This window comes from Mercenaria mercenaria, chromosome 7, assembly GCF_021730395.1.
Source record: "Mercenaria mercenaria strain notata chromosome 7, MADL_Memer_1, whole genome shotgun sequence".
Taxonomy (NCBI): Eukaryota; Metazoa; Mollusca; class Bivalvia; order Venerida; family Veneridae; genus Mercenaria; species Mercenaria mercenaria.
Genome location: NC_069367.1, coordinates 27,019,232 through 27,042,650, shown reverse-complemented (window position 1 = coordinate 27,042,650; position 23,419 = coordinate 27,019,232). Strand labels below are relative to the sequence as shown.

The following is a 23,419-nucleotide window of genomic DNA, read 5'->3' as shown; positions in this document are numbered from 1 at the left end:
TGTCTGATATAAATCTGGCATTAGAACTATTACAAGATGACTAACTTAATACTTATCATGCTCAAAAGGGCAAACGCTTCGACTGGTGTCCACTGCCAGTCAAGAAAATAGTATATATGTATATACGAAAAAGAGATATCATATATTTTGAAATTGATATCTTTAAATTATATAAATATCAAATCTGTACTGAAACAGTCTTTAAAAAGTATTAAATATAGTTTTAAGTTTTTAAAATGGCTGAAAACGCACCCAGTTTAATTGCACAGAAACCAGGTTTTAAACGGTTATTAGATATTACCTTAATGAGTTCATAATCTTTTCGAAGCCCACCTGATAGCGCAAGAAATGTTTAATACACTTTACACGTTGGCAATAAACTTCGTTTAATGTATATCACAGCATGGTGCTTTCTAGGAAGCAATACTACGATATCGTTGAACGAGGTTGTGTTCATAAAATTGCGATTTGCATTGTGAATGAACTGTTCTACTGAGTAGCAAATGGAAGAAAATATCATATTTATCATTCTTTTTCATAGGAAAAAGCCAATGATTAACAAAAGTCACTTTGTACCTGTTGTTTTCTATTATGTGATAAAACAATTAGCACTGTCAAATTGTCCATGCATTATTTTGTTACATATTTTATTGTAAAGTCGCTTCAATACATTTTATTGAAAATGCAAGTATAGCCGCGAGCCCGTAATAAACTATATATTGTTTTGTAATAAATGTGAAGAATTTATTTCCCTTAATAATAATTATACATTTTCTTCTTTACACAAGGCAAATTTTGAATATAGAACATCTGCAGAAACAATCAAATAGGTTCACGAATACCGGTATAACAAAATTCAAATCAGGAAGGATAATTAAGGACTGGCTAGTAAAGCTCACATTTATTGTCGTACAGTTGTATTAAATTCTGTCTGATTCTTTATAACTGGAATTGCGCTAGACCATGATTCAATAAAAGTTAATGTAGTGGAGGGTTTTTTTCCCTACAATGTAAAACGTGATTAAACTTCGATTTTTCAAAGCATAAAAATTATCTAAGGACATTTGACCAAATAGAAAGACAGGGTCGTGTTTTTAATATTTGCTGGGTTCGTGTACAGTTTTTTTAGATACTTGCCCATGGAAGATCAATCAACACCAATGTTGTCATTAATTCCATTTATTTGTGGTTTGAATTAAGTTCCGGGCTTTATTCTATTTTAAAAATGCCAAATAAAGAAAGAAAAGATGACCGCGTCAGGAAACGAACCCAGACCGCCGCGGCAATAAAGAAGTTTTCTGCGGTCGTAACCAATACCGCTATAGAGGATTTAGTATTCGGTGCGCGTTAAAAATAAATATAATGTAACCGAGGCAATTTACCTCGAGTAAAGCGTTACAAACGCTTTTCGATTTTCATCGTAACAAGTAGTAAAAACAATTTATTCTCATGTGTTTCCGTAACATGTTGTCTGTCAATAAATAAGTTTCAAAGCCTTCTTAAGAAAAACAACATTTATTTCCAGATATCTAAAACATTATTTTTGTTTCTGTTCTCGAATGATCTTAAGGCCAGTGTCTTTAAGTACATATGTGCGATGTATTATGAAGAACCATTCTGATTTCACTTCAGTACATCATATCATAAGGTATTTATAAACATTTATTTTAACTTTTATGTTTGATATTCAAAAGAAACCATTCCAGATTTCCACATATAGTACTTTAGTATTCTTAATATTGTCAATGATAGACATAAAACCATGTGTCTCCCAGAGAATTACATGTTTTTGGGGATATTTTTTGGTATTGTTTTATAAAAACGTTTGACCGATGTGCCACTTGAACTTTAATTTGATCTTCAAGCTGACACTTCTGCAATATTAAAAAATGGAAACCTGCAGTATGTTACAATTAGATGACACTTAAAAGTAAACACAAATTTTATTTAAATGACAACAATTAATCATACTGAAACATTAAAATTGGTGATTCTCCTAAATCCTGAATTATTACTGAGAAATATATGTGTGAAATCAAGATCGGGTTTAATCTATGAATTTCTGATCTAAAATATCTTTCGAATATATATTAATAGTATTTCTACTTCAGACTATTAAGTTAATGACATGGTAAATGAGCTGACAAGTGATGTTTCACCTTCGAGTTACGTAGCATATAGTGTATAGTTAACAAGCAAATTCGATGAATTGGTATCCCCCGCCGAAAGGGTTTGTGGTGAGGAATGGCAAAAAAATATATCCGGCAAAAAGTTAAGGATGTTAATAAGAAGCAAATAATTTCATTAGTCAAAATCAATTTAACAGAAAACAAATGTTTAATTAAAGAGTACATAATAAATGTATGATACTTTGATCCTGACTAAAGAATTTATTTTGAATGGGATATGCTTACTGTAATAAGCTTAGCTTTTAAAATTAAATGCAGTTAATTGAAATATCAGCTTGAAGTTTAACTGGAACGAAATATTGTCTTTGAGTGGTTTGGCACCAGGTGTTGTTGTTTAACATGTACATTTGAACTTAAAAAAACAGATGTCCTTATGAGAACACTGGTAAGATATCTTGAACATGACTGAGGGCAAGGCTTGTGCAGTCACAACTTAACATGTTGAAGATTTGAACATTTAAAAAAAAAAGGAATGGAAATATATATATGTATATATATTTACCTTTTAAGGGGTGTGGGGGTGCGGGGAAACGGGAGAGGAAACAAAATTTCACATGTTGATTATAAATATTGATGGAAAATTAAAAATGAAAAACAACCCTGGATCGCTCACCAGAGTAATATGAGCTACATGTTTCTAATGTCAAACTGATGATTTTTAGAAATTTTTTGGAAGATTTTCCGATGTACAATCAAGTAACCCCTGGGACGGGGCCAATTTTACCCCGGGGGTCATGATTTGAACAGAGATTGTAGAAGTCTACTAGAAAATGTTACATGTCAAATATCTAAGATCTAGGCCTTCTGGTTTATTTTAGCAAATTTATGAATATTTCCCTATGTACAATCAAGTAACCCCTGGGGCGGGGTCAATTTGACCCTGGGGGTCAAGATTTGAACCAGTTTTGTAGAGGTCCACTAGGCAATGCTACATGTCAAATATCTAAGCTCTAGGCCTTCTGGTTTATTATTAGAATTTTTTTGAAAATTTTCCTATGTAAAATCAAGTAACCCCTGGAGCGGAGTCAATTTTGATCCAGGGGTCATGATTTGAACAAATTTTGTAGAGGTCCACTAGGCAATGCTACACGTGAAATATCTAAGCTCTAGGCCTTCTGGTTTATTCTAAGAAATTTTTTAATGATTTTCCTAAGTAAAATCAAGTGACCCCTTGGGCGGGGTCAATTTTGACCCAAGGGGTCATGGTTTGAACAAATTTTGTAGAGGTCCAGTAGGCAAAGCTACATGTGAAATATCTAAGCTCTAGGCCTTCTGGTTTATTTTTAGAAAATTTTTGAAGATTTTCCTATGTAAAATCAAGTGACACATGGGGCGGGTTCAATTTTGACCCCGGGGTCATGATTTGAACAATTTTAGTAGAGGTCCACTAGGCAATGCTACATGTCAAATTTCTAAGCTGTAGGGATTCTGGTTTTTGAGAAGAAGATTTTTAAAGATTTTCCTATGTAAAATCAAGTGACCCCTGGGGCGGGGTCAATTTTGACCCCGGGGTCACCCCGGGTGACCAAGGCAAGTGGGCGACCAGGTGTGGGTGCGCAACTTCACATGTTTATAATAATGTTCACAGAATAGAATGAAAGAAATTTAATGAAATTCTGCCAAATGGCAAGTTTGTTATGTACAAATATGTGGATTTTTCGACAATTAAAGGGCAATAACTCTGCAGTTACAAAAGAAATCCATACGAAATTGTGTGTGCACAACCACATTATAGTGCTTTAAATTCTGTTAAAGTTTCATAGTTCAAGGTCAAATATATCAAAAGTTATGATGCAGAAATTGCCATATTTATAGTACTCTATATAGTTAACACTAGAAACTTCTAAGGGCCATAACTCTGGTGTTACTTGGGCAATCTGACTGAAACTTGACGGGCCGCAAGAACTAATAGTGAACACGTATATGAAGTTTTAAATAAATATTCCCAACCATTTCCTAGATATGGCTCCGGACAGACGGACGGAAAGACGGACGGAAGGACGGACGGACGGACAACGCCAAAACTATATCCCTCCGACTTTCGTCGGGGGATAACAAGCAAAGTTAATTGATAGCTAGGCATGAATCATAATAAAACCAGAGCTTTCCAAAACCATTCTTAAAATAACTCTTGGAGATTGATAGTTACAACACAAACCGATTTAAAAGTAAACAAGAATCAAAACTAAAATCATATCGTTACAAATTTTTTCAACCAAAACAAAAAAGGAAATATTTTCAGCGTTTTTTCTTGAAATGATTCAACACTCCCTGTTGAATATACATGAAATTAATCCCTTTTGAAATAAAGAACCAGCCATTGGTATGCATTGCAATTTATGGGAATAAAACTATATCTATTGTTCAAAACCTAATACAACTGGTATATTGTGTTTCTAATTCCATCGTTACAGTATTGATATACATTTTGTCAAAGCTACAGACCTGGCATTGATTGTCTGTTGGTGTTTTGGTGTTATATTGGAAACAAAACAAAGTCAGACTTAATCTTAACGCTTACGCTAGCATGTTTGATATAATACATAATTATCCGAGCTATAACAGAGCTTATTATAATACTGATAAATATGTCTACTTCTTGTTTTGTAGACAGTATAAATTTATGTCAAAATGAAAACAACATGGTATGTTATGTTTATTTCTCAACGACCAATATATCTCTATTTTCCGTCTTTTGTCCGAAATAAATTGCATACATAGTGGTCAGAAAGTCTGTTCTTGTCAAATTACGCGTTCTTGTAGATCTTAGACTGCGCGCATGTGTTTCTTATCGGACTATTGAATCCATTCATACATGAAACCTTTGAAAATATTACGTATCATGAAACAATAAACGCTTAAGTTCTCTTCCGTCGGCAAAATCATCGTCCAGTACAATTTCACCTTTTTATTGTTAGTTTAGTGTTTTACAAGGTTGCCACTTTTATCACCAATACCAGTCCTTTACCTTACATAATTGATATCCACTACTTTATAAAGAATGTTATTCATTGACAAAATTGTTATTCTCAATAGATAAATTTCATGTATTCTATTTCATTTTATGTGCAAGTGTACATATATAATCGTATGATAGGTATAGTTTCGTTTTTCATCCATGTTTTTTTCGTTTTATTCAACAACAAAAAATATATATTCTAGACGTAATATGTATTTATTTGTATTTTACGTTACGTCATCAGTTTAACGTTATGTGCGTTGTATATATTATTCTGTGGATTATTCTGACGAAGACGTTACCAGAAACGTAGACATGATAAATTCCACAGACACAATTTATATATTAAGTGTTGTTGTTAAAATACCTACCACATTTTTAACATTATGCACATAAAATCCTAGAAACGAGATAGCTTTGATGTATGAAGGAGATGAAACGTACCTTGTTTGATCATGAATAAAAACGAGTTTAAACTGTTATCAGACTCCAGGTATGCGATCATGAATTGTTTTTGAAAACAAGCTGATAATGCAAACAATGTTTAATTCTCTGATAGAAGTGCCAAATTATACTTCATTTTATACATGTTTATATCAAGAAGAAGCTTTTAAGAAAATCGTAGAAAGAAGTTATTTAAATATTACTCTTTTTGTATTTGTAAATGAACGATATTACTTAGATTCAATTGTGTGTGTGTGCGTGCGTGCGTGTGTGCGTGTGTGTGTGTAAGGGGTGGAGGCACCACGTTTACATTCTTTTCCATAGCATGCGTATACTTTGCCATAGCCGATCCGTTGTTCATACATACTACCTGTGATTTCATATATTTCGAAATGAATCGAGGTGGCAACAACAGATATACAATTATCTTGGCAACTGTTACGAGCACCACTTTTGGAATTAAGTATACAGTATTAATGATTTATTTTAACCTGACAACTTCATAAAAGTGTACGACATTTTAATTTGATATTGAGTAGAAAGAAGCCATGAAATGTAGTTCAAAATAAATATTTGTTATGATTATACTTTGACAACACTTCATTTGATTGTCATTCTAAATAATGTAACGTTAAATTTCTGTTTTGCAAGATAAGTACTTAGTGGTTTTAATATGCTACATAATTATATTGGAGAAGAAATCATAGCAGATACAAAAAAAAAGGCAACTTTAAAAAATAAATATGAGTAATGTGTGGAAGCTGATAACTTTAAGAATGAGGCCGTTTACCTCTTTCTTAAATTATCTGTAATCATTGCCGGAAGTAAACCCAATTTCATAGATTTTCAAACTGATATTTGAAGTATGTTATTATAAGGATGCAACCAGTTTTTAGCTGATATCGTATGATTACACAGGCTAGAGCAATTAAGTGCTTCAGATAAATACATAAATAAATCACACAGTACCGTTTCATTTTTTCTTCATTAATTGCAAATACAAATACTTTAAACATTGGAACTTCTGTATTTGTATGAACATGATAATTAAAAGAAAACTATGGGTTGTTAATTGAAAAAAAGTGAATTGCAGTCGTAGATTCCATAATTCGGTTAAAAGATACAACTTTCTCAAATATTTGATAACATCTATAGTTCAGACCTTATTTAGTTTTATTAAATAAACTCAATTATTTTGCAACAATAATTATAATTATGGAAAGTAATGTTCATTCCCATTTCTTAGCATTTCGTTGCGGGTTTCAATTTAATTTTACTTAATCGAGAACATAAATGGTTTTCAGAAGGCTAATTCGAGTGCACGTTTCCAATTTCGACTGCTTATGTTAAGTACTAGTAATGATTTATTCATGAAGACTGGTTATTTTAGAATACAACTTTTCTACATAAGGAAACTAGACCTTTTGTGATTTGCTTTTATTAGCGTTCGGAAGTTAATAGCCTAAGAGTAGATATTCTGTTCTTAAATGAAGAATTGTACAATCAAAACTAGTTATTCAAGATGTTCGTTTGCTGTTGAGTATTCAATAATTTCAGACTTTCAGACATTTTTGAAAACAAAAAGTCTGAGAATTCAATAATTTAGTTCCACTCATTTTACTTTAAAGAATCTTAAGGACGGTAAAGGGAAATGACACAACGGCATTTGTTGCTCATGGTACATTTTGGTGTTGGTGGTGGAAACGTAAGACATATAAAATTTAATATGGAAACACTGCAATGCGAAGTTATCATTAATCTTGACTTTCTGTTTACTTACTGCTGAGAAACATGTATGTTTCTTTTCAGTTGCAAAGTAGTAGCCATTTATATTAACGCAGTATACAAAAGACTTCTTTGTTATTAACAGAGGTACATGTTTAGTCCTTCATGAGTTCACATCGCTCTTTTTGATATTGTTACTTCAGACATTATCTAAACGTAAGAGCATTTGGACGAATTGGATGAAAGTCAAAGTTTGAGTTCTGCATATCAAAATCCTTCACTTATTGTAAAAAAGAATATGACAGCATAAATTCATGTATCATATTTATATTCAAAAATGGTACTTTAGTAGACCAGTTACAAAGCAGATATCAATCTAAGAAGGCCTTGATCAATATTTTAACCGCATGCGTCACTGACTGAAATTATTTACGGCATTGTTCTATGGTCAATTATAAGATTTATCTTTATCAAACTCGAAGAAATCAATAGTTCTACACGTGCTCCAGAACTGGGAAATACTCTTTCAAGTAATGCGGATGACTCTGTCGTGTCGCAATTAAAGTGTCCAACAAAAATGCCATGTCATAGATTAACAACTGATCCTAAGAGAGAAATAGGCTTGTGTCATGTCAGAATTGAATCAGTCAGATACCATGGACACGTGAATTCCGTAAATGTCTTCCTACGTACTTCTGAAAAGTTCAGCTTCAAACAGAATTTGTATCTTATGCACATTAATAAAGTCTTACTTTATCGCATGAAAGGAAGTTAAAACAAATAGAATATTTATTTGGTATCTTACCACAATCTTACTTTTTCATCTTGAGAAAGAATGCTGAAATGAATAGAAGAATGTATGTTTGACATACTTTATCGTATGCAAGACGGTTAAAATAAATAGAAATATTTATAGTGTATCTTTGACATAATAACTAAGTCTCTCTTTATATCTAGTGTGTGAACTTGTCTTTTTATCCTTAAAGCCCGTATTACGTTTCAAATTAATATCTACAGAGATATTGAAAGAAAACAGTACACAATGACGGGATGGAACATTATTTGGAGTACAGAACGTGATCCCCTAATCTTGCCTGGTGGGGATATTAGATTTATTGAAGATGCAGTATAGTTCGTTATAACAGAATTAATACAGAAACGTAGGGAATAACTAAAAATTGGATAATACATGAACATGTAGATAAAAAGGAAACAATCTTGGCGGTCCGTTTTCCTTTTAATTAACTGAACTTCTTTTTTAAAAATTGGGTGTACTTAATCCTGTTTAAAAATAGAACCACTGATTGACATGTATAATGTTTATGAGAATAAAACTGAAGCCATTCATCTATTGTTCAAAATGTAATCCAAGTAAGTCTCTTTATTGTGTTTCCAATTCTATTGTATTGATATCTATTTTATCAATGCCAAGTATATTTGGCATTGATTCGCTCATGGCGTTTCTGGTGCTATATTGGAATCAAAAGAAAAAGTCAGACTTAATCTTAGCGCCTATACGAGCATATATGATATAATACTAAACCATCCATGCTTAATTTTCTTTAAACGTAACTTGAATGATATTGATAGATATGCGTTTTTGCTGCTTTCCAGACATTTTAAAAGTGAAAGTGGTATGTTTTATTACGAAAGCCTCATCCGTGATATCAATATATCTCTATTTTCTGTCATTTGTCTGAGATAAATTGTATACAAAGTGGTCAGCAAGTCTCGCCTTAGTTAATCTTAGCGTATTTGTAGCTCTTTTATGCAGGAAATACATGGATTCACCAGAACCTGTTGTTTTCTTTAACTATATCTACATCCACCTAAGCAATCAGTGGGTACTTGTAAACTTTCAGACCCCATTGTATTGTAAATGATTTTGATTCATTTATCTAGAAGTGTCTGTGTCTGAGTCATTAATAACATCATCATCGTAAAACTCATCTCTTTTCTTGCTGTTGCTATGATCAAGAATACGAATCCTAATCATCTAATCATGAGATTGAATATTGATTGCTAAAAATAAATAAACCTTATTTGCCACAAATTATTTTTATAGTTGCATTCAAGATCTCTACATATCTTAACTTTACAAATTCATGGATACTTTTGATTTAATGGCCATTTAGGCTTAGTTTGATTAAATGAATAACTAGAGGTATTTCTTTATCTAAAAATAAAGGTAGTAGGATTTAAAGGGAAAGTGACTTCATGTAGCAACTATCTTTTAATATTTTGTAAGAATAAAAATGTATTTTTTTTTTGTATAGTTCCGTAGCAGTTTCTAAATTTTATTGACAAATAATGGATATTACAGACAACAAATCTGACCAAGAAATCTATACGATACATTGACAAAAATACAAAAATACTAGATATCTTACGGTATTGCTAAAATATTACATACGTTACTAGGGATCATTTGACAGAATGCATTAAATCTTTAAACAAACTGGAGCCGTAGAAATCAGTTCGATCCGCATACATTGAATTAAGCAAATTAATGTTTTTTTTCCAAGCTGGGATAATAATTATGCAATTTGTAATAATGATCATATAAATTGAACAAAATACTTCTACCAAAAATATATACAATATATGCAATTTAAATTTGTTGTGTCCTTTTTTCTTGATGCGATTTACTTTTTAAATTTAAAAAATATTTTGTCTATACATTAATGCTAAAACGATAAATATCAGTCCTGGCTGTTCTTTGTAATCCTAAAACAACTCCATATTTAATATCGTACATAAATTACTGTTTAAGTATTATTCCAATCCATAGTGATACATATTTCAAACTCGATTTATGAAATACCACTGCCAGATCAACTGTATGGGTCTTGGAATTATGTTGTCACTCTACGTGTGATCAAGACACAATAAATATCCAAGCTAAGTTGTATATGTAGATTAAACATTTCTGCAGCAGTTACAAATTGTATTTATTAAATGAGTTTTAGTTTAGATATTCTCGTTTATACTTTTTTATCTTTAAAGATAGATACGTTGTTAACTTACTTTATAACATTGTATAACAATTGTTTAGGACACTGAACACTTAAATTTGTTTTACAAACGTATTGAACACCCTATAAGTTTGCCATGATGTAATGCCAAATCTAAAATCTCAAATAACATTGTGCTAATTGTATAGGTCTTACACGTACCAGACATTGATGTAGTAATTTGTATATCTTAGGAAACAGCAGTACGTTGTCTGAATATTTATGCTCGAACCTACACTGGTCAACGACAAGTTTCTGTTACATTTAAATGTAGTCCGCTGACGAGCTAAAACATTTAGATGTAACTATTCTTTTTTTTATCTTAGCAGTTTCTAATTAATTTTCAAACCATTTCATGAACACATTCTTAGCATTCTTTTTCATATATAAATCTTTATATTGTTTACAGAACATGAACACGAGTTAGTTATGCTAATATATATAATTATGTTTTAGACACATTATCAAATCCTTTGCAACATGTTTGTTATACGATGAATATTTGTTTAACAGCAATGTGTTAATGAACGATATATATCAAGCTTTTGCCAAGTATGTGATACACGGTTTGTTTTCTTGTAGAGTCTCCTCGATAAAGTGTATGTCATTTCTCGCCTTTGACGGTGGGGATGACCAAGAATGTCCCTCTGTTCATTGTGTTTCAGGCATGGATGGGCTCCTAGGTAGAATAAAATTCAAGCTCAAAAACGTTTTAAAACCTAAATGGAGTATTGATTCTCTTCAAGATGTCGCAGGTTCGAGTCGAAAGTCTTAAGCATCGTGAACATATTAATTAAACAAACGGATTTTGCTTTAGGTTTGTTTGATTGCTTTTCATGCTTCCAAAGTATGTTCGTATGACGTCTATTGGTTTCCATCTCAACGAGATTAAGTTTAACTCATCTTAGTATTTTAGACGAATTTACCTCAATTGTTTTTTTTTTAAAAGAAAGGACTTCAGAACGACGAACGCAAACTACTAGACTAAGTAACAAAGTAAGATAACATAAATTACATTTTCCCTTTCAAAAATAAAATGTCTTTTAGATTTTAAAAGTAAACTCATATCCCTTTCTCTGAAACTGCCAATATTTATTTCTTAAATTATCTACCATTATCGCCAGACTCACATCTGATATTTGAAAATATGTAATTTAAAATATAGCTTAGTTTATAAAATAGTTGAACAATTTCATTTCATAGATTATTTTATCACATTCAAGTACATAAAGATAACAGAGCAAGGGTTTGAGACACGTATAGATATCGTATCGTTTTGCTAATATCAGAACTTTAACTCATATACGTACAGCTGTAGCTCTAAAAAGCAGGGAATGAAGACAATCTTTCAGCGTATCGGTACATCTGCGCAATACATGATTATATTATAATTTTCACACGTATGAGATAAAGTATCGATTGAAATTCCAGTGTGAGATACATCTATCCTACATCGCTTATCTCACATCGGTCAAAAAACGATAAATTGATCTCCTACGTCAGCTAAGATGTGGCAAAACGAAAATACCTCCGCCTCGGTTTTAGATATCTCCCTTTTAGACGGAACGTCAGTCTTAGTTAGGGTTTCCCCAAATTATGAATGTAGTAAGTTTACTTTGTATGAAAATTTAGTTTTCTACACTAACTAATTAACTTTGTCTATATATTTATAGAATGAGTATTTTATTTGAAAAGCAGTAACAAGTACATTGCATGTGGCCACCATAAACTACATTTAGATATTTGAGACCATTCCTAGGAAAGCAACAATTCTGCGTTTTAATAAAACTGGAAATTTCAGCAGCAACATATGCGTTTGATCAATAACAAAAAAGAACTACATATATGCTATAAAAATCCCCATGGATGATAAAAGCCTGGCTAGCGTTAGCATCTGCGAGTGCTGACATTTATTGTCGGACCATTGCCCACACGTGCATCATGTAACAAATTTTAACAATAATTCGTTTGATTTTGTCAGGCTTCGTGTCATTATGGAAACTACTGGGTTACCCAATACAGTTTTCTAAGTTTCTAGCGTCATCTATGTAACGATTTAAAATAGTATTCTAAAAATAAAAAGAAAACGATCATGTTAATTGCACAAGTGAAATTAATTCCATTTCCTCCCTGAATGGTTTGTCACCATTGTAGAGGTTATGATAAATTTTAATCTGATATTTGAAGTATGTCTTCATTTAGAAAACAGAGGTATGCAAATTACAGCTGAAAAGGGTAATTACATAAAATATTTTATCGCAAGTTCATACAGAAAAACTAAGCATGTGTATAAGTGCACCTCATTTTATCGAATATAAGGGGCCGTATTCATAAAGCATCAAGTATAAGTATAAGAAATTGATTATTTACTTAAGTATAACTTAGGTAAGAAATTTATTTGACTTAAGTATATTTGTTATTCATAAAACAATTTAATAAGTAATTCTTGGCTTTTAATGTGGACGAAAACATAAAACACCTTTAATTTCAGACAGATACAACATGCACAATTATGTTAAAAGTGCTTTTATCTGAAAAAACAACACTTTAATGGTACTCACGACGCCATGTTATTTTCTGACTTAAGTCATTTCTTATGTATCTTAAGTTTAAGCTGTTTTATGAATAGGACTTAAGTTTTTACTTAGACTTAAGCTGAAATCACCACAAACTTAAGTAAAATCTTAAACTTAAGTCAAAACTTATACTTAAGATGCTTAATGAATACGGCCCCAGATCTTTAATCATTTAAGAATGCAGAAAAAAGTGTCATTATGGTTTTTTAAAAAGCTCGTTGTTTTAAATGAAAAACATTTATTGAAACTGTTAACTCGTAAATAACGAGATATTTTCTCGTAATAACTAGATGTATTTTCTCATTATATCGAGATATTTTCTCTTTAACACGAGATCATGTTCTCGTTATTATGATGTCTTATTTCGTTATTATGAGAGTCTGAGAGCTATTCTCGTTATTTCGAGATCCTTTTTTTACGTTAGTACGAAACGTTTATCTAGTAATTAAAAGATTTTATTCTCATAATTATGAAATCCGTACCAGTAAGTTATTGATGCATTGTCTTTGTTTTCAGATCTTTTCTGGTTCATGTATCACGGGATCATAATCTTTAACTATATGGGGTATTTCCTTGTAATAACAGCAACTGCGAGAGACCGTAATCTCGTATTTACGGGATAATCTATTCGATAAATATTTTTCAATAATCCAAACGATTCGGTTTTCGTAGAAATTCGGTATCACAAACTATTTTACCATATTATCAGGCAATCCGTTGGTGTAACCTGTCTAAAATATACTTTATTTTCTTCAAGTTAAGCGACCTTCACACGAATTAGTTTCCTTACTTTATCTCATTTATTATACCTACGTAATTTCTGGAAACTATTGCTCATTTCAATTTCTTAGCATTTCATGGCAGGTTTCAATTTAATTTTAGTTAATGATGAAAATAGATAGTTCCCGAGCCTTTAAGGAGCGCAAGTTTCAGTTAAATGATAGCAAATGTCGACTGCTTCTGTTAAATGATACTAATGGTTCAATTATGTAGGCAGGAGGTTTCAAAATTATACAAAGCGATACACATTTTCCTTTTTCATCTGCATACAAAAGCTAGGCAGAAATGCATTTTAAATAGAACGATAGTTTGTTACTTCAAATCTAGGACATTCCAACTTTAGCAATTGATGCATTTTATCATCTGCACATCGGTAAAAACTTGCAAGTACAAAAATGATATGCTTCAAATGTAATCATTTTCCAGTTTCAAAGCCTCATTCTCGCTTTTTGCTTTACCCTTGATTTGATATAGGAAGTATTACGATCGAAGAAATATTAATGAAAATAACACTCGAAATGTCTCTCTCCTCTCGCTGTTTATCGAAATCACAACATTATGTCTTATAGATGTTTGCCAGTTAGTTATTCTTTGGCAAGTATAATTATATCTTGGGATGCAAAAATAATCACACGCCTCATTTGATACAGAGTGTTGTTATCATACTGTTGCTGTATTATCTTTAAATACATCTGATGTGCTTGCTCACCTACACTTCGGATTGTGCAAGATTTGCTTTGCAATGATATATTAGCTTAATTATTTCATACACGCGAGAAGAAGCGCAAATTTAGTACAATCTCGTGATTTTCCTTCAACCCTTGAATCAAATTGTCTCGAATGTCAAATTCGAATGCATGGTCAGTACTGAATATCAAATTGATTGTAAAATGATACTTTGCTAAATTTAATCGCACTTAAATGTACTATAATACACATAAATAAGTAATTTATTTAAACAAGATTTCCAGCCTGTTAACGTTATTCATGGAAATAATAATTTAAGAATATCTACGTTACATACATATAAGCAGTCTGAATATCTATTTGTATGAAATATTCCACCAAATGCTTTAGTCTTAGGGCCTTTTTCAGCTAAAACGTAGAGTATTATTTTACTGACAACAGTGTATGTTCCTTGTTTTTCCAGACAGTTTGAATCTATAAAATAATGAAAACAACATGGCATATTATGTTACTTCCTCCACGACCAATATGTTTCCATTTTCTGTCGTATGTCCAAGATAAATTGCATGCAAAATTACCAGAAAATCTATATAATATATAATATAATGTTCATTTACGCATTTTGTAGCTCTCAATTCATCTTACAAGGACTTAATACACTCATTTTTTCAGAAAGAAAACACCATGGTGTTTTAAGTTTTTTCCTCCATCTCAATTTTCTGTCTGCAGAAAGAATGGTGAACAAGCCTGTCCTTGTCAGATTAGGCATATGAGAAATGTTAATAGCATGTATTCCAATTATAACTTAACAGGCATAACCTTTAATTACTTCTTGCTAGAACGATTCGGAAATTCCTGCGTTCATATTCTAACGCCGCTGCTTCGTTTCGTTTAGAAAAAAATAGCATTCACGCAGTTGTATCAACTAGTACAATATCATCACTTTACTTCTTAATTCAGTTTTTTTTTAATTCCTGGATTTCATCACGAGTACCAATCCTTGTATTACGTTAATGCAAACTTGACAAATGAAAGCTTATCTGTAGAATTTGTCAAGGTTACAAATGATTGAAATCCAAAATTGCTAATGAAAAGTATAGGATGTCCTGATGTTTTACATGCATTTTTAAGAACTGAGGGATTTACTTTGGATACAGGATGGTCTTTAAAATTGCTTAACACTGATCTGTAAAATATTCAAATACTCAATGGTATCGCGCTTAACGAGTGCAGATAATACAACAAAGTATTGATCTTTTCAATTCCATTGCTTTTTATAGTCTAAGACACAAGTTACAATAACGAACTTGTCGTCATTATTCATCGCATTGAATAGAACAAGCCCTGGGACATCACTGACTTCGAATTCAAAACTGATATGTTATATTTGAGACGTTGTAGATGTAGCGCAATGCAAAATATAGTTAGGCTACAGGTTGTACCTTAAACATTTTAAAACTACGGTTATAAAACAACAAATTTGTTCATGAAGAAAAGATACACAAATACAAATGTAGTATGTTTATGAAAGAATACTTTGAATATAAACTTGCCTGACAAGTGACACACATTTTATTCTCATTTCATAATTTTAAGGAACGTTTTAGTTTAATTTTCAAGTATCCTTTTAATCATATTTTTTTGTTAGTCTGTCGTGATTTCAAAGGTCAAAATAATGTAAAATTGCATATGAAACCTGATAGATATGATAAGATCGCAGGTTCTGTATGGCATCTATCACACAAGGACAGCATTATGTAATACTGGATCTAATCATACATCAACGCACCGAGGATAATGTCTATGCTTTTCATGTTCCAGACAGTGACATGATGATTGAACTTTTCTGCGGAATTATAGTACGTTGTCTGAATACTAAATACACAAATCCACATTTGTCAAGAGCATGCAGGTCAATGTATTATTCCATTGAAGAATTTATCTGCGTGAACTTTCTTTAATCAGATTCCTATATATATTTTAGCAATTTCCAATCAAATTATATTTAAAGATATCTTTTTTTTGTATTCAATGTATGAAAATAGGTCATCTGTGGCAATCTGTACCTATAACCAATCGCCAAGGAAAGGCGTTTCTGGTTTGCTTTAATTTGATAAAATCTGTAAAGTTTTGACAAAGAATATAAGCGTTTTAATGATATACCGTGTACCTATAAAATTGTAACAGCAATATCCTACATTTTTCTTTTTTGTATCTGTCTTCTAAAAAGTATTAATCTGTAGTGACAAAATAAAATTGCACTTAGTACTAGTATCTTACCTTTACAGAAAGATTTTAAAAACGTTATTTCGTAGAAACTTTTTAAACCATTCAGTCATGTATACACCTGTTTTATTGACAACATTTAATATATTTTGAGACAAAACACATGATTCAATACAAGTTTAAACTATGTATGCTTTTGTATTTTCGTAGACACAAAACTGATAGTGCAAGCAATGTTGTATACTCTGAAACGTTTGGCAATGTACTTCGTTTAATGTATATCACAGCATGTTGCTTTGTAGGAAACGATATTATGATATCGTTGAAAGACGTTATATAAATATAACTGCGATCTGCATTATAACTAAACAATCCTACTTAGTTGCTATTGGAAGTGAACACTCTGTTAATCATTCTTGTTCATAGGATGCTAATATTTACACATCGCCGAGTCACTGTCGTTATGTTTTACCTGTGGTTTCAAATGCTGTATCAAATACCCCTAAACATATTTGTAAATGAATTGACGTGATATGAAGCCTACAATAAGCACTCTCGAATGTTGCTCGCATTATTTTTAGATTTACATTGATTGCAACAGTTGTAAATTTTACAAATGTGGTCTTACAAGTGTAACAATAAGACATTTAGATAGAAAATACAGTCGAAATGTATTTTCTTTAAGAATAATTGTCGATTTATACTGTCCTTTTATGCTGGCAATAGTATTGTTTAAGACTAGTAGGCCGTAATTCGGTACAAACTAGTTGACGCTGTTTTTTTTCTATACCTTAAATATTACGGTTGAACATCGTCATCGAATATTCTTACACCTTTTGTCATACATGATTCATAGGTTGTCAGGTCGGTCGAATTGACTGTGTTGACATGAGCCATGGCAGGCTGCAACGTTAGACAGGTTGACAAGGTCAAAAGACTGACTGGACTGGCGTGCTGCCGGTGTCGGCAGGTTGATAGGAATGACAGAAAGACAGGTTCAAGAGGAAAATTAGGATTACGTAACGTCAAATCTATACAGCGGACGTAGTGGTCCGGTGGTAACACTGTTTGACTACGAAACGTTGGACCCTCCCCCAATCACCAATTAAATTAAGTAACATTGTGATACGAGTCCATGGAAAGGTGTTTTACACCTGGCTCAAGAGCCAGAGAAGCTTCTGGATAAGTGGGCGTCTTCCAAAAGTAGTAACAATTTGCTGGAGAAGCCGCCTATATACAGATGACGACTGTAAGTAAACCTGAATACCAACAATCGACGTTAAGCTATATTGATAACAGAATAAACTCACCTTTCGACTTTGTTACACTATATGGATTGGATAAAATCTGATGCTGACCTGTTACAAAGTTAAAAGCTCTGTAAAATTGTTATTTTATTCATAAAACCTCATAATATACCACTTTATAATCATCTTGATGTAATTATTTAAGTCTTATATGAGACTAGATCCGAAATGTACTCTTTGGAGAGGTCATATTTTACAGAAAACATAATTGGTAGCAACGAAGTATCGGATAACCATAACACAAATATATATATATATGTTTTATCAAATCAGAACATAAATAAAGCCTGCGTAGTGTTAGCGTCTGTGAAACTGGCATTTATTGCTAAACTATCATGTGAAAATAAAACAAAAACATGCATTTATCAATCAAACCATTACAGAATTTCTTATGCATCTGTGAAAGTTGACATTTATTTTTAATGTGTATGAAACAAACTGTAACAAGTTTCGTTTGATTGTATGAGGCTGAGTAGCTTTCTGCTCAATGTTTAGTTAACATAACTGTTTTCTTAGTTTGGGAAGGCAATTACTAAATGTTTAAGAACAAAGACAAATGGAAACAAAACTGTTTCCTGCATTGCGTAAAAATAGCAGCAAAGATTATTTTAAATTTGACAGGTTAAATGAACTTAATTTCTACAAAATTATACTCATTCTACACTTGATATTTTGCCAGTATCTTTATAGTTGCAATTGGTATGTGTAATTAATCTTGCATACCTTTAGCATAAAATGTTGTTCATAGCTTATTACATGGCAATAACGTTGAATATTGTTATTATATTCCTTCAAGGCTTAACCTATTTTTAAAAAGTCACAAAATGCTCATTAATTCGTAACATTTTTCAATTAAATTAATTACCATGAATGAAAAAATATAAATATAAACAAACAGAAGCACGTCTTGTTTCCGCCATTGTGTCAAAATTCCCTGTGTAAATAATTAATACATTAATCTCTGTTTTCGTTTTAAAGAATTTCGCTCGTCTTGTTTTAAAACAAATTAATGTCTTATAAATTTGAAAAGATTGTTAAGTGAACTAAATTCAGATTGTGACATCACTGAAGTAAAGAGAAAATTTGTTATACTGTGGACAGCATATTTCCTCAAACAGTGTGACATGTAAAAATATGCTATCAGTAATTTTCCGATATTGACAAAATAGCAACTGTTACAAAATCGTTTACAACTATCGACATACATGAAATTATACTTAATGTTCATATTTTCAATATGTATTCATTAACGTTTTATAAACGAGTGTTGAAACGTGTAAAGGTACCAACATAACTGACCGATACGTTCAGTATTTTAAATATCAGACTGATATCATATACCAACAATAGAAATTTTAGAAAATGTGCACATCCAAATATGTTACCCTAAAAATTTAAAATCGCACATTCAATATTCACCCCGCCCCCTTTCTGTTCAGTCAAATCTTCGGCTTATCAATACATATCGGTCTTAAATATTTGTTGTCGTCTATAGCTTAATCGAAAAGAATTAGTTTTCTCACAGTAACTCATTTATTTTGCCTCTACATAATTATGGAAGCTAATGCTCATTTCTATTTCTAAGCATTTCGTGGCAGGTTCAATTTAAATTTAGTTAATTGTGAAAATATATGGTTTTCAGAAGTCTAATGGGACAGCAAGTTTCAGTTAACTTATAGCAAACGTCGATTGCTTCAGTTAAAGATACCAATAATTCTATATGTAGACTAGCAGTTTTAGGATAGAGCTTTTCTTAGGAAAGTACTTAACCGCTGTGTAATATTATATCGACTGTGTGAGGAAGCTGACAATTTACTAGATAAGGCAATTACGTTTAAATAGGGTTTTCTACGTTAAATTCAAGACTTCTGGATGGCGTTATACTTTTGGGTATTGTCCCAAGATCTTATTTGTTTATTCTCTACAGCATATTCTGGGTAAATTGTCATATTCTGGTGAACCTAAACAAATGTAAAACAATAAAAAAAAAATGGACCTACGCGTGATACCTTTAAGTGATACCTCTGTGTGGTGTATTCAATATACTTCATTTGAAGAATTTTTTCGAGCTTTGCTATCCGCAAGCCGTTTCAAAGAGTTATCTGTGTTTTGAAACGCAGAACGGTTAAAAGTTTAAAATGTTGCAAAGCCCCTCTTTAAAGTGTGGCTGATTAAAATAACTTAGTTCAGAGCAAACATCAATTCTTATCAATAACGAACTACCAGATGGTATACAACTGAACTTTAAATTTTAATACCATTAAATTTTAGATTCAAATCAGTGCGATATTTATTTGAATAGGTAGAGCATGAAATGCGTTAATTTAACATTTTACTGTTATTTAACACATAAATTGTGTGATTACTGTTGATTTGAAGGATGCCTTTCAAATAAATATGTTTTATGACAGGTATATACTTCATCGTTATTAAATTAACAATTATCTAAATACTATACATTTCAATTGAAAATTGCTAATTACATGAATGTTATTACGCAGTATTTTGTAAGGATAATATCATGTTATTATTTTGCAACCAAGCTTCAAGCAGACACACTATTTAATATATTCTTTGTACTAAAAATAAAAATATGTTATAATTATGTCAGAGTTTTGTAGTTATATAATTCACAAGTATCCATAAAAAAAACGGTTATAAACATTACATGACAAACCACAAATAAGACATGAAAGTTTTACCTGATATTACATGTTGAACTGATGTGCAAGATATAAAATCAGAAAATTGCCCATTAAAACAGCACGGCACCATATTCTGCATACTTTGCCCCAACGAAAACGCCTCATAACACAATTTATTACTAGATATATACTCGTTTTTTTCAGTTATTGCAAATAAATTTAATATGGATTTCCTGTTATATAATGTATTTGTACTGCATTCATCTGCAACCGGAAAATATAAATTTAACTTTAAACAAACGGACTAGGTTTGATGTATAAAATCAATGTTGATATGTCACAGATACGAATAAAAGCACAATTGCTGCAGCAAGTTGTTTTGGTAAATAGAGAACAATTTGATGCAAGGAATCACAAGACTTAGTATAACACATTTTTTTCAGGATTATTGAGCTTGAGCATACAGTTTAATACAAAAGTAAAATGTTGAGTAGGATTTAATTTAACATGAGGAATTTGCTTTTTATATACCAAAATATTAATTGTGGAAACAGGATTTGCATTTCATACACTAAAATTGTAATTATTGAAACGGGATAATCTTTCATAACCTTTTTTTGCGAAACAAATAGACATTATTTAGCAATATTAAAATTATTAATATGATAATCTTTTTAAGAAAAAATGAAATATTTTACTCAGCAAGAAACTAGTGTCACAATTGTATGCAGTAACTATAAAATACTCATTTCTTGATCATATATGGATTGATATATTTATTATCTTTAAGTTCATTTCCAATATTGATTTAATTTATATATATTTGTGAAATGTAACATGGAACAACAACCTCAATTATATTGTACATGTTTTGAATGAAAGCTTGAACCAACGCCGCCATGGTCATACATTTATCTTATCTTTATATTTCTTCAATTTTTATATAGATTTTATTATTTTGAACTAGTCAATTAAAGCATATTCTTTTGTAGTTGGATTTTCTTATTACTGAATGAACTTTTGTTATCAATCAAATAGATTAGAAACAATCATTTCATCGTTATAAAAGCACGCATTTAATATATCAAGATTAAAATACACATTATGGCTGTTCAGAGATTTTATCATTGTTTTACCTGACGAAAATAAACGTCAAATTTTATAGATAAATGAATCATTAAAACTGGTATTTGTATGAAAACGGTTTATGAATTCATGATCGATATTATTCTAGAAATTGTATTAGACTTAAATTATGAATATCAAAGTATGTCTCAGTTTAGGTACTTAAATACATAAGAATTTATTTCGTACTTAGACTAAATTAGATTTTAACTGATTTTAAAGTACCTTCAAAGTTAGATAACAACACACCAAAATGGCCTCCAGAAACGTAAGACAAATGTGTGAAATACTTACCTGGTATTGGTGACCAAATATTCAAAAATAAGCAATCTTCGTTTTGACTTTTAAGCAATTCAGCGATTTTCATGAATTTCCTAGCACTGCCTTCCGGAAGTAAAGACAAATATTTCACATCATCCTGCGGGCATACTTTCGAAAATTGGGTGTATTCTTTCACTTGGTTGCCCCAACTTGGCATATTACTGGATGGTGGCAAACACCGAAGGATATTTCCACGTGTTCCCCTAAGCGTACCGTATTGTAAACCAGAATACCTTTCAACCGAACGTAAGTTGTGTATATTATCTGGGAACTCAACCTTTACACCTCTGATCTTTCCTATCCTCAGCTGAATAAGCCTGTCACCAAGTTGTCGCATTGTGACCCCTGTCGGATCACTTTCATAAATACACAACAACAAACTATAGAGATACACCACTTTCTTCCTCATATCCATTGTGAATATTTCTGCTTTAATAAAACTAATTTAATATATAATATACAAAATTATATATTTATTTTTCCTTATTTTATGTAAACTTTGCTTATCTAACTTTTCTATCGAAATATTTTACTGTGTAATAAAATAACTACTGCTATTTTCTATGCAACTATTTGCATCCGAAGATGCAAAGATTCCAAGAATATTTCACGGAAGCAATTCAATATTTACGACATCAATCATATTACATAATCAAAAACACAAAACCAGATAATAACTTTCACACATTTCAATGAAACTTTGATACAATTTGCATCTATCAAAGAAATGCTTCGTATTTCACGTCGAAAATGAACAGTTTATATTGCTTTCAATAAATCACATTGCACAAGTTGTCCAACGAGTTAATTAGCTAGAATTGAGAAAGAAACAACATCCCAAGTCACCCGCTGATGGCTTTGTTGTATCTCCAAAAAACCAAAGCTTCCAGAATTTAATAAAACTATCTCCAAGAAAGATTAAGAAATCATTATTTACACCAGTAGGATACTCTGTAAACTTCACTATACTCGTTTGTCTGCATATGATGGGGCAACATAAATTGGCAGAAACATACAGAAGAGAGAAGTTAGTATATAGTTAACAACGTATGTCACTGCGGTGAAGGCAATTCAAGTAATTTCCGATAGAGCATCTGGCCGGTATTGTAAACATAGAGAAAATCAAGAAAATCTTGTCGTTTGTGATTTTGTTTAATGAATTGATACAGATCGTATCAATACTGATGCGACTGGAGTGTAACTTCATTTATCAAATGCTCGCGTATTTCTTTTATTAGATAACTTTTGAGCAAATATGAATGAGTTCCAAATGTTTGGGGACGGGTTTTCAAACAGATTGGATTTGAAAATATTAAATGTAGAAATTAATAAAGTGGATGCTTTTAGAAATATCCTTTCAAACAATTTTACGAAGGAAACGTTTTTGCATCCAGCATGATTTGATAAATATGAATTGGGGA

At 31.4% G+C, this 23,419-nt stretch overlaps 1 protein-coding gene across 1 annotated transcript in view; it reads right to left on the bottom strand.

The window, feature by feature from the left end:
- Positions 1-23,125, bottom strand: part of LOC123554482 (neuroligin-4, X-linked-like) — a 413,210-nt gene extending 390,085 nt beyond the window's left edge. The window contains exon 1 of the mRNA XM_045344680.2: positions 21,972-23,125. Within this exon, the coding sequence (XP_045200615.2) occupies positions 21,972-22,413 (442 nt within the window). The 5' untranslated portion in view covers positions 22,414-23,125. The remainder of the gene's footprint in view (positions 1-21,971) is intronic.
- Between the last annotated feature and the right edge of the window lie 294 nt (positions 23,126-23,419).